This window comes from Leptonychotes weddellii, chromosome 9 (assembly GCF_054177405.1).
Source record: "Leptonychotes weddellii isolate Sample4059 chromosome 9, ASM5417740v2, whole genome shotgun sequence".
In the NCBI taxonomy this organism is placed as follows: Eukaryota; Metazoa; Chordata; class Mammalia; order Carnivora; family Phocidae; genus Leptonychotes; species Leptonychotes weddellii.
Genome location: NC_138377.1, coordinates 126,278,083 through 126,295,976, shown reverse-complemented (window position 1 = coordinate 126,295,976; position 17,894 = coordinate 126,278,083). Strand labels below are relative to the sequence as shown.

The 17,894-nt window shown below is 50.3% G+C and overlaps 1 protein-coding gene across 4 annotated transcripts; it reads left to right on the top strand.

Annotated features, from left to right (window-relative positions):
* Window positions 1-374: 374 nt before the first annotated feature.
* SKIC8 (SKI8 subunit of superkiller complex) lies at window positions 375-17,487 on the top strand. Of its 4 annotated transcripts, none has more exons than XM_081831822.1 (12): window positions 375-466; window positions 3,065-3,114; window positions 3,894-3,921; window positions 5,397-5,502; window positions 5,883-6,055; window positions 11,778-11,926; window positions 12,115-12,208; window positions 13,004-13,097; window positions 14,488-14,580; window positions 15,113-15,193; window positions 15,289-15,367; window positions 17,238-17,487. In XM_081831822.1, the coding sequence occupies exons 2-12, from the start codon at window positions 3,103-3,105 to the stop codon at window positions 17,325-17,327; spliced, it is 999 nt and encodes a 332-aa protein (XP_081687948.1). In that variant the 5' UTR covers window positions 375-466; window positions 3,065-3,102; the 3' UTR covers window positions 17,328-17,487. The 4 variants fall into 4 exon arrangements, with proteins under 4 accessions (XP_081687948.1, XP_081687950.1, XP_081687951.1 ...); XM_081831823.1 differs by having other exon boundaries at window positions 461-536; XM_081831824.1 differs by lacking the exon at window positions 15,113-15,193.
* The last annotated feature ends 407 nt before the right edge of the window (window positions 17,488-17,894 follow it).

Below are 17,894 nucleotides of genomic sequence, written 5' to 3'. Positions count from 1 at the left end.
GGCCGCCCCCAGACAGCCACGGCCCTGCATCGCCCTCCGTCCCGGGCGCGGGACGGGCGGCCGGGAGGACTAGGACGGTGGGGGTCCTGCTTGCCACGGTCTGGTAGAGGCTGGTCACAACCTACTAAATGGAAACCTATCGCACACAGGCTGTGACTTGCAGTTGGAAACACAAAACTCTATGGCAACAGCACGCCACGAGTCGTCGGGTGGCGCGAAGCTCAGACGACAAAGCGGAAGAGGCAGAAAGGCGAGAGCCTGCCGGGCAGGCGCGGAAAGTCACCGCGGCGCCGGGGGCGGCGCGGCGCCGCGACGGTAGGGGGCGCTGCGGCGCGCGCCTGCGCCCTGGGGCGGGGCCGAGGCTGCGAGAGCCCCGCCCCGCCCCTCCGTAGCTCATCGCTGCGCGACGCCGTCGCTGCGAGCCTCGCGTCACCAGTGCGGCGGCCGTGCAGCCGGCGGGACGGTGGTGAGTTGACGTGCCCGGCCGTTGGCGATGGCGGTCTCTGGGGCCGCCAGCGGCCGGGACCGGAGGGCGGGTGAGCGAGCGTGCGCCGGAGGGGCCTCCGGGCTGGTTTGCCAGGGGCGCTCCAGGCCGCGGGCCCGACGGGGCTCCGGTGGGTGCGCGGGGCCCGAGAGGACAAGCAGGGGGCCCGGTCCTGCCTCCTGAGAACGTCCTGCGCAGCCTCGGGGCTGGGGCTGGCGTCTCTGCGGGAGCGGTCGCTCTTACGGCAAGGGAGGCTTTCCAGTGGTCGGGCCGTGCTGCCCCCTGGGCAGCGAGCTTCCCATCCCCGGACGGGTGCAGGCGCGGGCCGTGTCGTCTTGTGGGCTCCCGACCTGCCCGGGTAACAGAGCGTGTGTGGTGCTCTTTGGCACACGGGGGCGCGCGGTGACTTCGGCGGAGGAGGCTCCGGGGCCCCTTAGCTCTGAAGTTGCTTGTTCCACCAGGTGCTGTCGCCTGGCAGCCTGTGCTGTGGCTTGTGCGCACCGTTTACCGTCCCCGCGATCCCGGGGCGCTGCCTTAAGCTCTCGGAGGCGCTAACAGGGACGCCGCGGGGGGGGTGCATTCGGTGAGCTAATGTGTGTGCGCGCGTTCACAGAAGCACGCCTTCGTTTTCAGGAGGCTGGCTTCTGGGGAGGGGGCTTCCTGCAAGCCTTCCCGCTCTTGGCTGTGTCCCCCCGCTGCTAAACGCGAGATCCGCTTGGGCGGGGAGAGGGCAGGCCTGTGCTTCCCTGGGCAGCGAACCTGGCCCGAGCTCCTCTGCCTTCCCTGCTCTGCTCTTGGCTCACAAATGAGTTAACACTACCAACTTGATGGAGATCTTCACAGACAAGGATTATGTAGGAATTACTAGTTTTCCTGTTATCCTTGGAGCATCGTGGTGGCCTTTTGGGGTTTACAAATTTAAAGCAAGTCACCTGAACGTGGATGCCTTCGTTGTATGGTCTCTTCTGTCCCTGGACAGAATTGAGGGGGCATGAACGTGGATGAGAAGAAAAACTGCATTTTTAGGTTCTGTAATCTCTAGCAGAAATTTAGCATTTCCTCCGGTTACGGATGTAGGCAACAAACCACGGTATTAACAGCGTGAATTTGTCAGCAACAGAAATCACAGCGGTGTCCGTATCTTAGGATACTGTGTAAGCTCGTCACAACATTGAAAGTATTGTGGTGATCAGACTTGCTGCTAGACCTTGTTATGTAAGCTGTTAATAAACAGCTATCACAAATTTAATTTTCGTATTTTGGTAACATTTCTTTTAGGTGTGCAGTTGATCTTTCTTATCCTCAGACTCTGTATTTGCAAGTTTGCACACTAAAATTTATTTGTGGCCCCAAATCATTACTTGCAGCGCTTTTGTGGTCTTTCACGGACATGTGCACGGTGGTGAAAACTTTGAGTCCCCAGACACATTTTCAGCTGCAGCAGAACAAGGGCACGCTCTGCCTTCTTGTGTCAACCTCTCTCGTGTAAACAAGGGTCCTTTTTTCAGTCTATTTAGTGTCATGATTGTTGCATTTTTGTGCTTTTATTTGGTAGTATCACTGTTAAAATAGCCCCCAAGCGCAGTGTGAAAGTGTATGTTCCTTAGTGCACCTCGTGTGAGGTTCCTATGGAGAGCGTGCGTGTGTGCAATAAGCTTCTGTTAGGCATTGAAATGATGTATTGATCGGGACCCTAACCCAGGATTTCTCCTGGGAGCAGTGGGGTCCATATTCGCTAATTTGGTGTTCCTGATAACTTCATAGAATATAAGAGCCTCGAGTAACAAGCAGTGACTCTACTTGGTTCCCTTTCTGGTCCTATGCATTTGCAAAGTCCTGAGAAGGGTTTACAAGGCTGCTGGAGGGTCTAGGGCACACACATGAAATATGAAGAACCCTTACAGCCTGAGAAAATACACCTGTTCTTTTTTTTTTTTTTTAAGATTTTATTTGTCAGAGAGAGAGAGAGCACAAGCAGGAGGAGTGGCAGGCAGAGAGAGAAGCAGGCTCCCTGCTGAGCAGGGAGCCCGATGTGGGACTCGATCCCAGGACCCCGGGATCATGACCTGAGCCGAAGGCAGCTGCTTAACCGACTGAGCCACCCAGGCATCCCAAAAATACGTCTATTCTTAAAGGAAGTTTGTGTTTAGTTGAGCTCAGTCCTTGAAGACTTTGGAAGATGTGTCTCATTCACGTGCCTGTTGGCTCTCGTGGGCATATTTGGCTGACATCCCTTCAGAGACTCTAACCACTTTGCTCCCACATACTTGCTTGTTGAGTTTTGAATAAATAATATTTGCAATTAAAAGGACCTGTGGTTTTATCTCTCTGAAGAGCAGCAAGGGATGGAGACTGGTCCCTGTCTATAGTCAGACTTGGGGAGAGGAAAACATGGCATGGGGTAGGTGTTAGTTGACTCCCTGGGCTCCAAGGGAAAAAGAAGATCGTACCACACTGTAGGGCTTGTGAGGGGGGCCCCTGGGGCTGATCTCTGCTCCAGCAGAGGGTTGCCTTATTGTCTTGGTAAGGGGAACCTCCTGTATCCCCCTCCCCCTTACTGAAGCCCTGATGTTCCCACAGAACCGTCTGGCCTCTAGCCTTCATCCTCGGTTAAGGAAATGACCAACCAGGTAAGGCCTGTGGTGAGGAGAAGAACCGCAGCTGGTCTCTTTGGCAGGGTGAAGGCCAGTACGAGGTCTGGGTGTGTAGTCAGGAGACTAGCATCTGATTCCTGCTCTGCTCCGGAAGTGCTGGGGGACACTGGGCACCTAGTCACCACAGGGTTAGGTGGCGCTGTGAGATGTGCAGCACCAAGAGGAGGATTATTTTGGCTATCTAAGTCTTTCCACGGTTGACGGGGGGATTGAGGAAAAAAATTTGGACTCGGGAGTCTGGCTGGCTCAGTTGCTAGAGTGCGCGACTCTTGATCTCAGGGTCATGAGTTCAAGCCCCACATTGGGCGTAGAGCTTACTGAATTAAAAAAAAAAAAAAAAACAAGAAAGAAACAAAAATCAGAAAGAGAGAAATCTTTGTAATAGGATTAGGGACAATGGTAACAGTTTAGGCAGGCTGTGTGGTTTTATACAACTGCAAAACTTAGGCTGGAAACTGGATGCAGAGCCTCCTGTGATCCGAGCAGGGAGTGCACGGGATTTATCAGTCCCCTCGGGATGGAGCGAGGAGAGAGTACGGTTTCTGTAAGAACTGATTTTTTTCTCGCACGGTCAACTCTGCAGTCTCGCATGAGCAGGAATCAGGAAGCTTGTAGGATGGGTGGAGGGAGGGCAGGCGGGGAGCTAACCCAGTGGGGGGTGGGGGTGAGGTGGGTGCCAGGGGGTGTTTTAGGGAGGGGATGGGATACCTCTGAAGTCTGACCACTGGTTAAATGTGGCGTCTGTTCTTTTTTAGTACAGTATTCTCTTCAAACAAGAGCAAGGTAAGCAGCCTGCCTGTTGAAGGAGATTCACCTGTGGAAACTGTGTCATCCCTGGTGTTTTGGGTCTGCTGACCTGACACGCAGTCCCCAAGTGTACTCAGTTTGCAGAAGAATCAGCAGACGCAGCTGAAAACAGATATTTACAAGCAAACTGCAACAGAAGCCCCCACACAACTCACTGGAAAGAAAACGCGGGAGTCACATAATAGACTGGGACGCTCCAGGCTGAGGGAAGCTTTTCCGCCCGAGAAAGATGCAGCTCTGAGCTTCCCAGCTACCAGGGTGACAGAGGGAACCAGTAGAGCCTCAGAACTTGCCCTGGGGTCTTTACAGTGGTTTCCCCACTTCAGACAAGTGCAGGGGCTCCTGCAGAGACCATGACCTTGCACAGCAGTGTGTGGGGATGGCTGGAGGTGCAGCTTGCCAGGGACGCGGGGCTTCATGTGGGCCTCGTTTCTTCCGCTCTAAGTAGCTGCCATTTAGGTGGTCTGAAGTTTAAACCAAAAGCATTCTTCCAAGTTAGCTCAGATGGGTAACTGGCTAGTCAGGCGTGCCAGTCAGCAACCCAGCATGCAGCTCATGCCGTCCAGGCAGCTCGCTGGCGGGCTCGGCTCAGGTGGGCGTCGTCATTGCAGCTGCATGTGAGTCACAGCTGCTCAGTGCCCAGTATTCATGTCGTGGAGAGGTGTCCCTCAACTGTCCCCACGTGGCGTGAATAAGGCTCCGCGTGCACCTGCGTGTGTATGCACCTGCATGGGGCCTGCAGACCCCACAGTCAGGCCTTCAGATTTAAGGTGGACTTGAGTTCATAGAGACACCGGCTTTGAATCCCAGTCCTGCTCCTTCTTAGCTTTTGACTTTGGGTGAGTTATGTGGCTTCTCCAAGCCTCTGATTCTTTGTCTGTAAAATGAGGATATTAACAGTACCTACTTCATAGGGTTGTTGTGATTAATTGAGATAATATTCATAAAAAGTTAATGTAGTAACTGACTCATTAAGCATAGGAGACATTTGTGACAGGAGACAGCTCGAGTATGCAGGTGCTTATTCTCAGACTGTACTGTTTGCAGTTGAACTGCCTGCTGGCTCCCAAGGGTCCCTAAGACATGAGTCTTACCAAGTTTAGGTCTTTGTTGGGGGGGTGGGGGGCGTCCTGCTGGTTTCTCTAGTTTCAGCCAGGTGATAGGCACTCCTCACTGAGGCACACAGGTAGCGTGCTGCAGTGGGAAGAGCATCGGATTGTTCCGGAACTCCCTCCCTCCCTGGTACACCTGTGATCTGGGGCAGGTGTTGTGTGTGCCTCTGCAGTTCTGATAAAAGCAGGAGGGAAAGCACTTGGCAAGACAGTAAACCAGGTGGCCGGTTTCCTGGCGGTGTGACCTCAGAGCTGGGGGAACAGCACTTCAGCCTCCTTTCAGCCCATGCAGGGTAGCTGTTGCATGAGCATTTTTACACGAAGTGCTTTCTATTCTAGCCCATGATGATGCCATTTGGTCAGTCGCCTGGGGGACAAACAAGAAAGAAAACTCGGAGACAGTGGTCACAGGATCCCTGGATGACCTGGTGAAGGTCTGGAAATGGTGAGCACCCTCTCCCCTAAAAGCCTTGGAAATTGGGGTCTAGGGTTTTTCTCTTAGACTCCCAAGTTGCAATCAGGAAAGCATTAAGTGTTTTCTAGACAAGAAGGCAGTAGCATTATGGTGGTTTAAAAAGGCAGCTTATTTTTTCCTGACTTGTTTTCCTCTTACTCAGTGTTAAGGCCTATGGTTTAAGAAAAAAAAGTCCCACAGTTAAAACTTGGCTGCCTTTAGTGTTCTGTGCTCGTGGGTTCCTCTCCGATTCTGCATTTCACAGACCGTTGGTAATGGGAGCAGGGGGTGGGTCATGGGGGCCCAGAATTTCAGATGCTGGTAGAGCGTGTTTTGTGTGAAGAAACCCATTTCTCTGTCCCCCGCTGAAGGTCTGATGAGAGGCTGGACCTACAGTGGAGTCTGGAGGGACACCAACTGGGTGTGGTGTCCGTGGACATCAGCCACACTCTGCCCATTGCTGCCTCCAGTTCTCTCGATGCTCATATTCGTCTCTGGGACTTGGAAAACGGCAAACAGATCAAGTCTATAGATGCAGGACCTGGTAAGATTTTTACTTTTAGGGAGGATAATAAACACTCACAATCCCTTTCCAAACCTCTAGGGATAGAAGTTTTACAGTTCAGAACTGTTTGGGTCTGAGGGGGTAATATGGGTGCATGGACTGCTTAAAATACCTTTAGTGGGGTGGGGGCAGTCCTCCAAGCATTAATGACTCAGCAACGAGACAGGGGTTTATACGTCTGTTTGGTTTAGGTTTTACTGCCAAATAAATTTTGATACTAAACCTGTTGAAAAACTCACAGTTTTCAGAGGCTTTAGATTTTAGAATTGCCAGTTTGGGGTTGTGGACCTGAATTCGGATGGTCCAGAGCTTCTCTGTTTGCCATATTCTGATTTGTTACGTGCAGTGCCTAATAGAGGTCTTGAATGTAAGGCACTGTGTCCTCTTAGATCTGTATCATGGTAATCTCTGCTAATCATGATTACAGGACCTGATTCCCAGCATTTAATAGATATGAAACTTCTAGAGTAACATTTTTTTTAAGTACTGTAGGACAGCATAATCTTATCTATTAGCCTTAATAAATATCTGGGGTAATAGGAATTAACAATGATTTCAGTGGGCTGGATTAATGTGGAACGAGCAACACGACATCTCAGGCTTCCTTGGAGCCTTCAGTCTACTTGTAAATGACCGCATAGCATTCACCATCAGCTGGAATGGGTGATGACCCCTAGAGAGCCACCTCCCTCTGTGGCACACCCTTCGTGGGTGGGTGCCACAGAAGGTGCTTAGGTGTTTCCTGAACGTAGTCCCCTTGACGGGAGTCCTAGGTGGATTTGGCCTCCCACTGGTTACGCTCAGTAGCCACCACAGGCTGTCTGTGTATTGGAAAGAGTAATAGTCCCATGGCTTATAGGGAAGCTCGGTTATCTAGATACTGAGTGCATTTCCCCTTGGAAGCAATACTTCATGTCTATGATTCTTACTACTGGAAATTTTTAAAGAATATGCATGCCTAGACCCTATTTTGCATCCACTGAAGCAGTTTTCAGGTTGTGTGGATGGGGTTACGTCTGTGAAAAGAGCTACCCGGACACTGACTTCCCAGGTGATTGTCTTTACCTATATCCTTACGGGCTGACATCGCTCATGGAGGACTTGGGGCCCCAGGCCAGCCCCCAAAGTCTGCGAAGACACAAAGCCGGGGAGAGGAGGAAGAAGCAGATCTGTTGCTGCCTTTTTACCTTGAACACCTAAGCCTTCCCCAGACCCATGACGCTGAGGTCACTGTGGGGCTTTGTGGCCCTGGGCACGCTGCAGTTGAAGAGATGAGTTCTGGATTGGTTCCAGGGCAGAGGACCGGTCTGCCCCTAGCTTGCCTTCCCTGACACACAGTGCCCTAAACATCCGGTATCGGCTCCGTGTGTGGCAAGTGCATGTGGAAAGAAACAAGGTACAGAGAATCGTCAGAGGCTTGGATTTACTTTCTCTTTAGACAGGAATCTGGTCCTTACACAGCAGTTACTTGGGTAGTAAAAGCAGGTGCTGCTGTTGACAGCTAAAGAGCAGCTAAACCATCCGAAGGTCACACTGCTTGGGTCATGAGTGTGGGGACACCGACACTTACATTGTGCCTGTCTTGAAAATATGCATGGAGGATGTGGACCACCACAAACAACAGGGAGAAGGGAAAGAGAACGTCCCTGATCCTGAAGAAGAAAGTGAGGACGTGGAAGGCCGTGAAGACACAGGGGAGCGCCTTGTGGGCACACCAGCCGTGCTTCCCGGCACTCAGGCACTCGGGATGAGCATCCACGCCATGAGACGGGCAAGACGCCCGAGAGTAAAGAGCTGCTCGGTGACGAGGTGGAGCTTAGTGATGACAGCAAATATCTATTATGCAAATATTGTAAGTCTTAGAGCGTGGGAACAAAAATTCCTTGAATTTTGAGCATAAGGATATTTGACATGAAAAATCCTGTACTGTAAACCGTCTAACAGGGAAATATGAAAATAATTTAGGAATGTTATTTTATTAAACTGCAAGGAATTCAGAGCAGATTTTCTAATAACCATTATTCCTTAAACAGTTAATTATAATGGGAATAAGAAAGCATAATCCTGTTGGAATAAATGCTAGTCATTAGTAAGGAGACGTTAAAAAGCAGCTGTTTGAGAAATTGCTTACAAATGCTTTTTCAGATCTTCTCGGTTAATTGAGCATTCTTGAAGTTAATTTCCTTTTTAAAACATATTTCAGGAGAAAAGCGATAGAGCTAAATTATTTATTACTCTTTTAAACATGTGCGTTGAAATTTGCAAGAGACTGTTGTTTTAAAACACCTTGGGAGATGGCGCTGGCCCATCTGTGCTGGGACCCACTGTCTGCCATGCGTCAAGTTCGCAGCGGCCTCTCCTCAGTCCAGTGGGCTGGGAAGGGCCAGCCCTCTGTGAGCCGTTCCCAGGAATGAGGCCAGTGACTTGGGAGGGAGCCTTTCTCTGCTTTCCCTTTGATCTGGCGAGCACTGTCCTGTCGGGGCGGGGTGGCAAGACTTCGGGCACGTTGCTGTAAAGAGTGCACATGGGCAAAGGGACAGGCAGGCAGTGGGCAACTGGATGACTCCCTGGCCTCTAGGCCCTGACCCCAGAGGCCCCCGGAGCTCTTTGGGATTGCGCTGAAGAGCTTCTGAGTAGCCCAGAAAATAAATGCCACGCTACCACCAGTGTGTGTTCCCAGATAGAAATCTCGAGCCATCGCTTGCCCCAGCCGCATAGGAGCCTGGAGACCCCTCCATCCGGCTGAGGACGCACTGCGCTGCGCAAATCACACTGGAATAGAGCTCTTGAACTAAGTTGTATGGTGTAACTGAGAAACCAGGTGATTGTTCCAAAACAACAGTGCCTCTTTCCAGTCCTTGTTAATTTGTGGTAAATACTCGGTCATATTGTAGTTTACCTGGAGAGTATTTGTGTAGTCCATCTTCGTTTATTGACCGCTTCACTGAGGTGAGCTTTCACTTCTGTAATTGCACTGTAAAGTTAACCCATTGTAAGTGTTCAGCGAGTTTTAGTCTCTGGAGTTGTGCGGTCGCCACTGCAGTTCTGTGCCTCAGAAAGCTCCCTTGTGTCCGTGGAGAGTCCGTCTGTGCTCCGCCCTCAGCCTCAGGCAGCCACCCATCTGCTCTCCATCCCCGTAGTTTGTGTAGGTGGGATCGTGTATCTCCTTTCTGTAGCATCATGTTTCCACAGCTCGTCCACGTTGTGGCATGTCAGCAGTTCCTTTCTGTTTTGTTCTGCCACCCACCACTTGACGGACACTTGGATTCTTTCCTGTTTTCTACTGTGTAAACATTATAGTGCTGTGAACACCTGGGTACTAGTCTTTGTGTGGACATACGTTTTCATTTCTCCTGGGTATGTAGATACCCAGGAGTGGGACTGCAAGGTATTGTGGTAAGTTTGTTTTCACTTAAGAAACTGTTAAATTGGGGCACCTGGGTGGCTCAGTCGGTTGAGTGTCTGCCTTCGGCTCAGGTCATGGTCCCAGGGTCCTGGGATCGAGCCCCGCATTGGGCTCCTGCTCAGCGGGAAGCCTGCTTCTCCCTCTCCCTCTCCCACTCCCCCTGCTTGGGTTCCCTCTCTCACGGTCTCTCTCTGTCTGTCAAATAAATAAATAAAATCTTTAAAAAAAAAAAAAAAGAAACTGTCAAACTGTTAAGAAAACAATCCCACTTAAAATTGCACCATAACCAATAAGATACCTCTGAGTCAACCTAACCAAAGAGGTAAAGGATCTGCACTCTGAAAACTATAAAACACTGATGAAAGAAATTGAAGATGACACAAAGAAATGGAACAACGTCCCATGCTCATGGATTGGAAGAACAAAATTATTAAAATGTCTGTGCTGCCCAGAGCAATCTACACTTTCAATGCCATCCCTATCAAAATACCATCAGCATTCTTCACAGAGCTGGAACAAATCATCCTAAAATTTGTATGGAACCAGAAAAGACCCCAAATAGCCAAAGAAATGTTGAAAAAGAAAACCAAAACTGGTGACATCACAATTCCGGACTTCCAGCTCTATTACAAAGCTGTCATCATCAAGACAGTCTGGTACTGGCACAAAAACAGACACACAGATCAATGGAACAGAACAGAGAACCCAGAGATGGACCCTCACCTCTATGGTCAACTCGTCTTTGACAAAGCAGGAAAGAAAATCCAATGGAAAAAAAAGACAGTGTCTTTAACAAATGGTGTTGGGAAAATGGGACAGCTATATACAGAAGAATGAAACTGGACCACTTTCTTACACCACACACAAAAATAGACTCAAAATGGATGAAAGACGTAAATGTGAGACTGGAATCTAGAGAACATAGGCAGAAACCTCTTTGACCTCAGCTGCAGCAACTTCTTATAAATACATCTCTAAAGGCAAGGGAAACAAAAACAAAAGTGAACTATTGGGACTTCATAACACATTCCCATTCATTCCCACAGCAAAGGAAAACAGTTGACAAACCCAAAAGACAACCTACACAATAGGAGAAGTATATGCAAATTTCTTACCAGATAAAGGGCTAGTATCCAAAATATGTAAAGAACTTACCAAAACACCCAAAGAACAGATAATCCAATCAAGAAATGGGCAGAAGACATGAACAGACATTTTTCCAAAGAAGACATCCAAATGGCCAGTAGACACGTGAAAAAATGCTCAACATCACTCGGCATCAGGGAAATCCAAATCAAAACCTCAATGAGATACCACCTCACACCCAGTCAGAACGGCCAAAATTAACAACTCAGGAAATGACAGATGTTGGCAAGGATGTGGAGAAAGGGGAACCCCTCCTACACTGTTGGTGGGAATGCAAGCTGGGGCAGCCGCTCTGGAAAACAGTATGGAGGTTCCTCAAGAAGTTGAAAATAGAGCTATCCTACAACCCAGCAATTGCACTACTGGATATTTACCACAAAGATACAAATGTAGCGAAAAGAAGGGGCACCTGCACCCCAATGTTCATAGCAGCAATGTCCACAATAGCCAAACTATGGAAAGAGCCCAGATGTCCATCGACAGATGAATGGATAAAGAAGATGTGGTCCATATATACAATGAAATACTACGCAGCCATCAGAAAGGATGAATACTTAGCATTTACATCGGTGGGAATGGAACTAGAGAGTGTTATGCTAAGTGAGTTAAGTCAATCAGAGAAAGACAATTATCATATGATCTCATTGATATGTGGAATTTAAGAAACAAAGCAAACGAGCAAAGGGGGGAAGAAAAGAAACAGGCAAACCAAGAAACAGATTCTCAACTACAGAGAACACACTGCTGGTCACCAGGGGAGGTGATGGGGGTTGGGGGCAACAGATGATGGGGATGAAGGAGAACACGTATCCTGATGAGTGCCAGGTGATTAAAATTTTAAAAGAGAGAAAAGAAACTTTAACTATTTTTCAGAGTGGCTGCACCATTTTATGTTCCCACCAGTATGTGAGGATTTTGGTTTCTCCACATCCTTGTTAACACTTGGTATTGTCCTATTTTTATTAAAAATTTAAGAAGCCCTTAAGCTAAATTGGTAAAGAATTAGCATCTCAACTCATAGGTTTTTGAATCAGGACATTGTTTCTAATTTTTAAAAACTTACCTTTTGATAAAACTTTAAAAGTCTTAAAAATTAAGGTCACACCTTTTCTCACTGTATTTTTTTTTCCTTCTTTTTCTCCTGTTCAGTGGATGCCTGGACTTTGGCCTTTTCTCCTGATTCCCAGTATCTGGCCACAGGAACTCATGTGGGGAAAGTGAACATTTTTGGTGTGGAAAGTGGGAAAAAGGAATATTCTTTGGACACAAGAGGAAAATTCATTCTTAGTATTGCATATGTAAGGAGACATTGCTCTCGTTTCTCTCCCCAACTCCGCAATGTGCACTTCCCGCCCGTGGCAGGGCTCCAAGCGGGCAGCCGCTGTCTGGCTTGCCGGGGCCTGCAGCGAGCAGGAGCGCTGCGTGTTTGGTGGGGACGGCCTAACCATATGGAGTCTCAGATGTCCTCCGCATGTTCTCTGCACAGAGCCCTGATGGGAAGTATCTGGCCAGTGGAGCCATAGACGGGATCATCAATATTTTTGATATTGCAACTGGAAAACTCCTGCACACGCTGGAAGGTATGGCTCATTTTATTTTGTGCAGACTAAGTTATCAGATCACAAAGGACGAATCGGTCTTTTATTAAAATGCTACTAAATGACAGATGAGCTTTAGATTTGCAAAATAGTGATCTCGTTAGAAATCTGAAATGCCTCCAAGTCTTGGTTTTGTCGTCTAGTTACAACCTGGATGTGCTGGTTCTGGTTCCAGTGCTAAGTGCTTATTTTGGTGAACGGGCTTACCTTTTTATGTGTTAATGTATCTCAGCCATATGAGTGTTTCGTTTCTGTCCTGTTTGGCTCTACAGAACTTTGTGATTAGGAAATGACTTTTTGTCAAGAAGTTGAAGGTGGATGACAGCACTGTGCCCGCCCCCTGCGCCCGCAGCCTCGGGGTGTGGGTGGGAGGGAGTCTTCCACTCTGCTTTTCCTACTAGTTTGAATTCTGACCAAGTGAATACATTGCCTCCTTAGTTTGTATCACTTACCCTACAGCACAGGATTTGGTGGGGAACGGCACCCTGTTCATCTGTACAGATCAGAGTGTATTTCTTCGTGTGTCCATGTCTGTAGCAGAGGAGTTTTTCCCAAGCCTCATGTGCTGAGGTCCAGCTGGTGGGGGAAGGGAACCGAGGAGAAATGGCTCCTGGAGGGGCCTGGGTTATGTGGATGTTTCTAGAACACTGGGAGGAGGGGTCCATGCAGTCATTCCCTGCCCTGACAGAAGCATCAGTGATAGTGGTCATTACCAGGGACTCCATCAGTGGGGAGCCCGTGATTTGCCAGATTAACAAGGGCCTTTGTGAATTTCAGGCCACGCTATGCCCATCCGCTCCCTGACCTTCTCCCCGGATTCCCAGCTCCTTGTCACTGCTTCAGATGATGGCTACATCAAGATCTATGATGTGTAAGTTATCGTGCCGACTCAAGGGTTCTCGCCCGGGACCAGTGCCCTTCCTGTCTCCCGCTGCTTGGAGGAGTCCTGGGTCGGGCAGGGACTCGTGTGCAGGGTCCAGGCATTGCTCCCCCGTCCACACCCCTGTCCTTGAACTTCGAATGTCACGGGCTGCCTGCTAGGATCAGTACTTCCTTCCTGTTTGCAGTCATCCCGTCTCTTGTAGGGCTCACGGATTTTAAGTTCCTTCAGGTTAGTCAGTCATGTACGGAGGAGGAGGCAGAACCACTGGCGGTCGCTGGCCCAGAGTGATGGCAAAAACGTGGACATCCAGCAAGCTCTCCTCCGCCCTGCCAAGGGGGCTGTCGGTTTATCCACCAGCTCGCTGCAGGTCTAGATGAAGGAGCCTTTTTGTGGGTGGTTTTGACCGCAGGTGTGGGAGTGAGGGTCATTCTCTTCAGGTCACGGCTGCCTTTGGTTGTAAGCCTGTGTGAGGCCCCTTCCTTCTGGGCTTCCCCCTCAAGCCTCCCCTGGAAGGGGATTGATTGGTGTCCTTGACCCTTTGACTCAGTACTGCGGTCTGTGGCTCTGGCTCACGGCTTCCCAATGTGGCCTTCTGGTGCCCTGGGTGCACACGGCACGCTTATCTGCGTCCACCTGCCCCGGTCCTGACCGTCTGTGTGCGTGCCCTCGTGTGGGCCTGTGCGGGCTTTCCCGGAGCCTGCGCTGGGAGCAGGGACACTGAGGACAGGAGGTTGTGTTCAGGGCAGGGGAGCGGGCTCAGGAGGGAAGCCTCTGCCCAGCTGTGCTGGCTCGTCAGTCCCAGGGCCACAGTCAGCCGTGGCCGATGCCTCAGTGCCCGACTCTCTGCACAAGGCCTTCGTGGCTGTGGTTCCGCCTGCCTCCCGACTGCGGGTGACTGGTGTCCCCGGAGGGCAGAGGCGGGTTCCTCTGAGGCCACACATCCTCCGACCCGCCTGCAATCTGCTCTGCTCCTGGGGTCACCGAACCTCCGTCAGGCCTCGGGATTGTTCTCCTCAGGCCTTTGCTGCTTGGATTTCACTTATTTGAAAGTAAAAATGGCTTTCGTAATTAGACCCATCTTGTTCTTGGTTCGATTAAACATGGTCTGTCCAAGCCACATCTGTTACGGAGAGTGAACCCTGGCGGCTCCCGGGACAGGAGGCACCGGCCTGTGTGGAAAGGGCGCTGGCGTGCTGGTGGGCTCGGAGCCCGCCACTGTCCTGAGGTGGCCGGCTTGCCCCTGCTTCTGTCTCCCCATCTTAGGGATTGTCTTGCTGGCATCCTACTCTCTGCCATGGGGGAAAGCCACACATTTTGTGCTCGTGTTCCTGTAAGACTTTGTTTCGTCTCCAGTTTGTTTGACACTTTCCCGTTTCAGACAACACGCCAATCTGGCCGGCACGCTGAGCGGCCACGCATCGTGGGTGCTGAACGTTGCCTTTTGTCCCGACGACACTCACTTCGTTTCCAGGTACGTATGATTCTTAGCAGTTTCTTAAATGCTAAGAAGATGAAGATTGTCTTTTATGCATTGCCTTAAGATTTGAAGATGGTCTGACCCTTTTTATTGAGGTAGACTTTGTTTTCTGCATTGGTTTTGTGGGTTGTTGGTTTTTTTTTTTAAGTTATGCAGGTAGTTGTCCTTCGCTGGAACAAAGGTGGATTCTTCGGAACAGTTCAAGTTTTCGTTTTTCCTTATAAATCTAGGCTTCCACATGTAGTGACTTTTGGGATCCCTGTGTTCCAGTAGTAACTTAAACTGTGTAAAGCTGTGCGCACATGTTGTGCCTTTGGATCCCAGTGTCACTCAGGCCGAGGACAGCCAGCTTCCTAGCATTGCACAGAGTTCCAGAAGCCTCTTCATTCAGAAGCGGCTTCACAGAGACTTTAACAGGTCCCCTCCGACCTGGAAACAGGCACATGTGTCTGAGACTCCTGGTGGGAACCCTGGGATGAGGGCTGGGCAGATGAGAACTTGAGGGAAGTGGCCGCTCTGTGTGCAGGAAAATCCACCAGGGAGGCCAGCACCCGGAGCCCCCTGGAGCCCGTGCTGGTCACGGTGCACACTGGTGGGCAGAGTGTAGGTGAGTCAAGGAGGGTGGAGTTCCTGGTCTGATTCCTTCTGACTTAAAACCAGAATGCAAACTGTTTTGATACTAATGTTCCCTTTTGCACATAGTTCATCTGACAAAAGTGTGAAAGTTTGGGATGTTGGCACGAGAACGTGTGTCCACACCTTCTTCGACCACCAGGATCAGGTACGGCAGAGTTCACATTCGCGTTCCTTGTCTGAGCACCAGCGACACCTGTCCCTGTTCTGACCTGCTGCTGGGCTGCTCTCCCTGCATGGGTGTCCATCAGCCAGCATCCCACACACCGTCTGCGCGGTCAGCCTGGCGAGCCGTGAGGTGTGATGTCCCTTTGAGGGTCAGGACACACAGCACTAGCCTCACGGCCGTTCAGTGCCTTTGGAAAATGCCCTGGTGCCCGGGGCGTGCTGGGAGCACTTTTCCCGGTGCAGCCTGCCATGGCTGGCTCGGAAGGGCCTTCCTCAGGAGTGCCCATTGCCCTGGGGTGCCTGGGTGGCTCAGTCAGTTGAGCGTCTGACTTCAGCTCAGGTCACAATCTCAGGGTCCTGGGATCAAGCCCCACGTCAGGCTCAGCGGGAAGCCTGCTTCTCCCTCTCCCACCCCCCCAGCTCATACGCGTGCGCTCGCTCTCAAATAGTTCTAAAAAAAATCTTAAAGTGCCCATTGCTCAAACACACAGCACTTGCCATTTTTGGAGCTGTCCACAAAAGTGATGTGATTTTTTTTTTTTAATAACATAACTGAAGCCATAAATTCTTACAGGTGGTTTGGGTTTTAGCGACATTGGTAACTTTTGCTTCAGTCTTTAAATGGGGGAGGAGGGGGCTCTATTCTCCCAGGAGCCTTTTTGTCTTTGCCAGTGTGGATGTGAAAGGAACCAGGGCATCCGTACTGTGCCCAGGGACCCCCGGGGCTCCAGTGAAAGGAAGGGGTCCATTCAGTCAGTCCGCACGGGGCCTGGGCTCCTGCATTTCTAAGCAGCTGCAGGTGAGGTCCATGCTGCTGGTCCCACCACTTTGAGTAGCAAGTCTCAGGAAACTAGTCACTTTAGATAAAATGCCCATGGCAGTAAAAAGCTGGCTTTTAATGTACTTTTAATGTTTCTATGAAAATCCTGGGTTTTTTTTTTTCATTTTGTCTTATTTTTGTTGTTTAAGTAATCGGTATGTACGTCCAACATGGGGCTTGAACTCACAACCCCAAGATCAAGAGTCACACGTTCTACTGACTGAGCCAGCCGGGCGCCCTGATGGTCTCCTCTTTGGAATGCAGCTTAGTTAACATAATTGTTCATGCTCTTTCACATCTAGTCCTAAATCATTGCTAATGAAGTTGGGGGGATTTCATCTTGATATTGCACCTCTGGACTTAACGTTTCACTGTGAGAGTAAATCCTCCCTGCCAGCTTGTTTCCCTGCACGTGGGGCTCAGAGCATGCTGCCATCTCAGAAGGGTTGTTTGGGTGGAAGGGAGGTCATCGGTCCACCCCGTGACGACACTGGACTCGGCTGGCACCCCCACTCAGAGTCAGTGACAGGCTGACCCAAACTCCAGCCACAGCAGTTTTGTCAGGAAGGTGTGACTGCTGGTTTAACACAGCAAGTCAAACCAGTGCCCCATGCTGCCTGCTGGTCCAGCTCCGGGGACGGGCAGGCTCCAGAGGCCTCCGGGAACAGACGGAGGATCACGGGCTGGGGGCAGGGCACAGGAGTGAGGTGACGCCCCTGGGTAGTGGTGGGCCTTCTTTCTGGAGACGTGAGTGACAGCCCATGCTGGTCCCCTGCAGATGCCAGCTTCATGGCATGCAGTCACTCCCCAGATTCCGAGACTCCAGAAGGTTTACAGAGTATGGGAGGTGAGGGAGTGATAAACAGTAGCAATGCAAGTGCCTGGTTAAGGACAAGGGCCCCCTTCCCGCTGGCTCAGAAAGCACCACAACAGCCGTCTCACTGGTTTTCTAGATTCAGTATAGTGAGAATACAAAAGGATGTTTGTTCATAAACAATAAAGTCATTAGAACTTTATTTTTGATTTACAGGTCTGGGGAGTAAAATACAATGGAAATGGCTCAAAAATTGTGTCCGTGGGCGATGACCAGGAAATCCACGTCTACGATTGCCCCGTGTAAACACCAGAGTCTCGCAGGCTGGTGTGTAGATCACAACATTCCTTGCCTTTCTAGCATTTATTGGAGCAAAAACAAATTTTGTAGATACAGGATCAATCTTTTCATGTTCTGTTATTGGAAATGCTGTTCATACTTGAACATAAAGTGTTTATAACACCAACACCGTGTTCATGAATGGGCTTTTTCAGCTGCCCTGTTGTGGGTGGGAGAGTGGGAGGAGTACCTGCCCCAGAGATGATGCGATCCGGGCAGTCACCGAACCTCCCAGCTGAGAAGTGCAGGCTGGCTCTCCAGAGGGTTGAGCCCCACAGACGGGACGAAGCAGCTCTCGGTTTCAGAATGGGGTCCTGAAGGGAACAGGGTATTTCCCCAGGTGGGAATGTTCTGGAGTCCTGCCTATCTGGGTGTCTATTTGATACCCTGAAGACCTCACCTGCCGCACCCGACTTGAGTTCAGGCAGGGGTGCGGCCTGCAGTGGAAGAGGCTGCCTCCACGGCATCCACAGTCTCCAGCCCCACCTCCGTTACCCCTTCAGTGGGGCCTGTGTGGAAATGGTTCACACTCTG

Bases quoted from the DNA above. Each gene is read 5' to 3' on its own strand.
- SKIC8 (XM_081831822.1), top strand. The intron at 5,503-5,882 runs GTGAGCACCCTC...CCCCCGCTGAAG, and splicing joins CTGGTGAAGGTCTGGAAATG to GTCTGATGAGAGGCTGGACC. The intron at 6,056-11,777 runs GTAAGATTTTTA...TCTCCTGTTCAG, and splicing joins GTCTATAGATGCAGGACCTG to TGGATGCCTGGACTTTGGCC.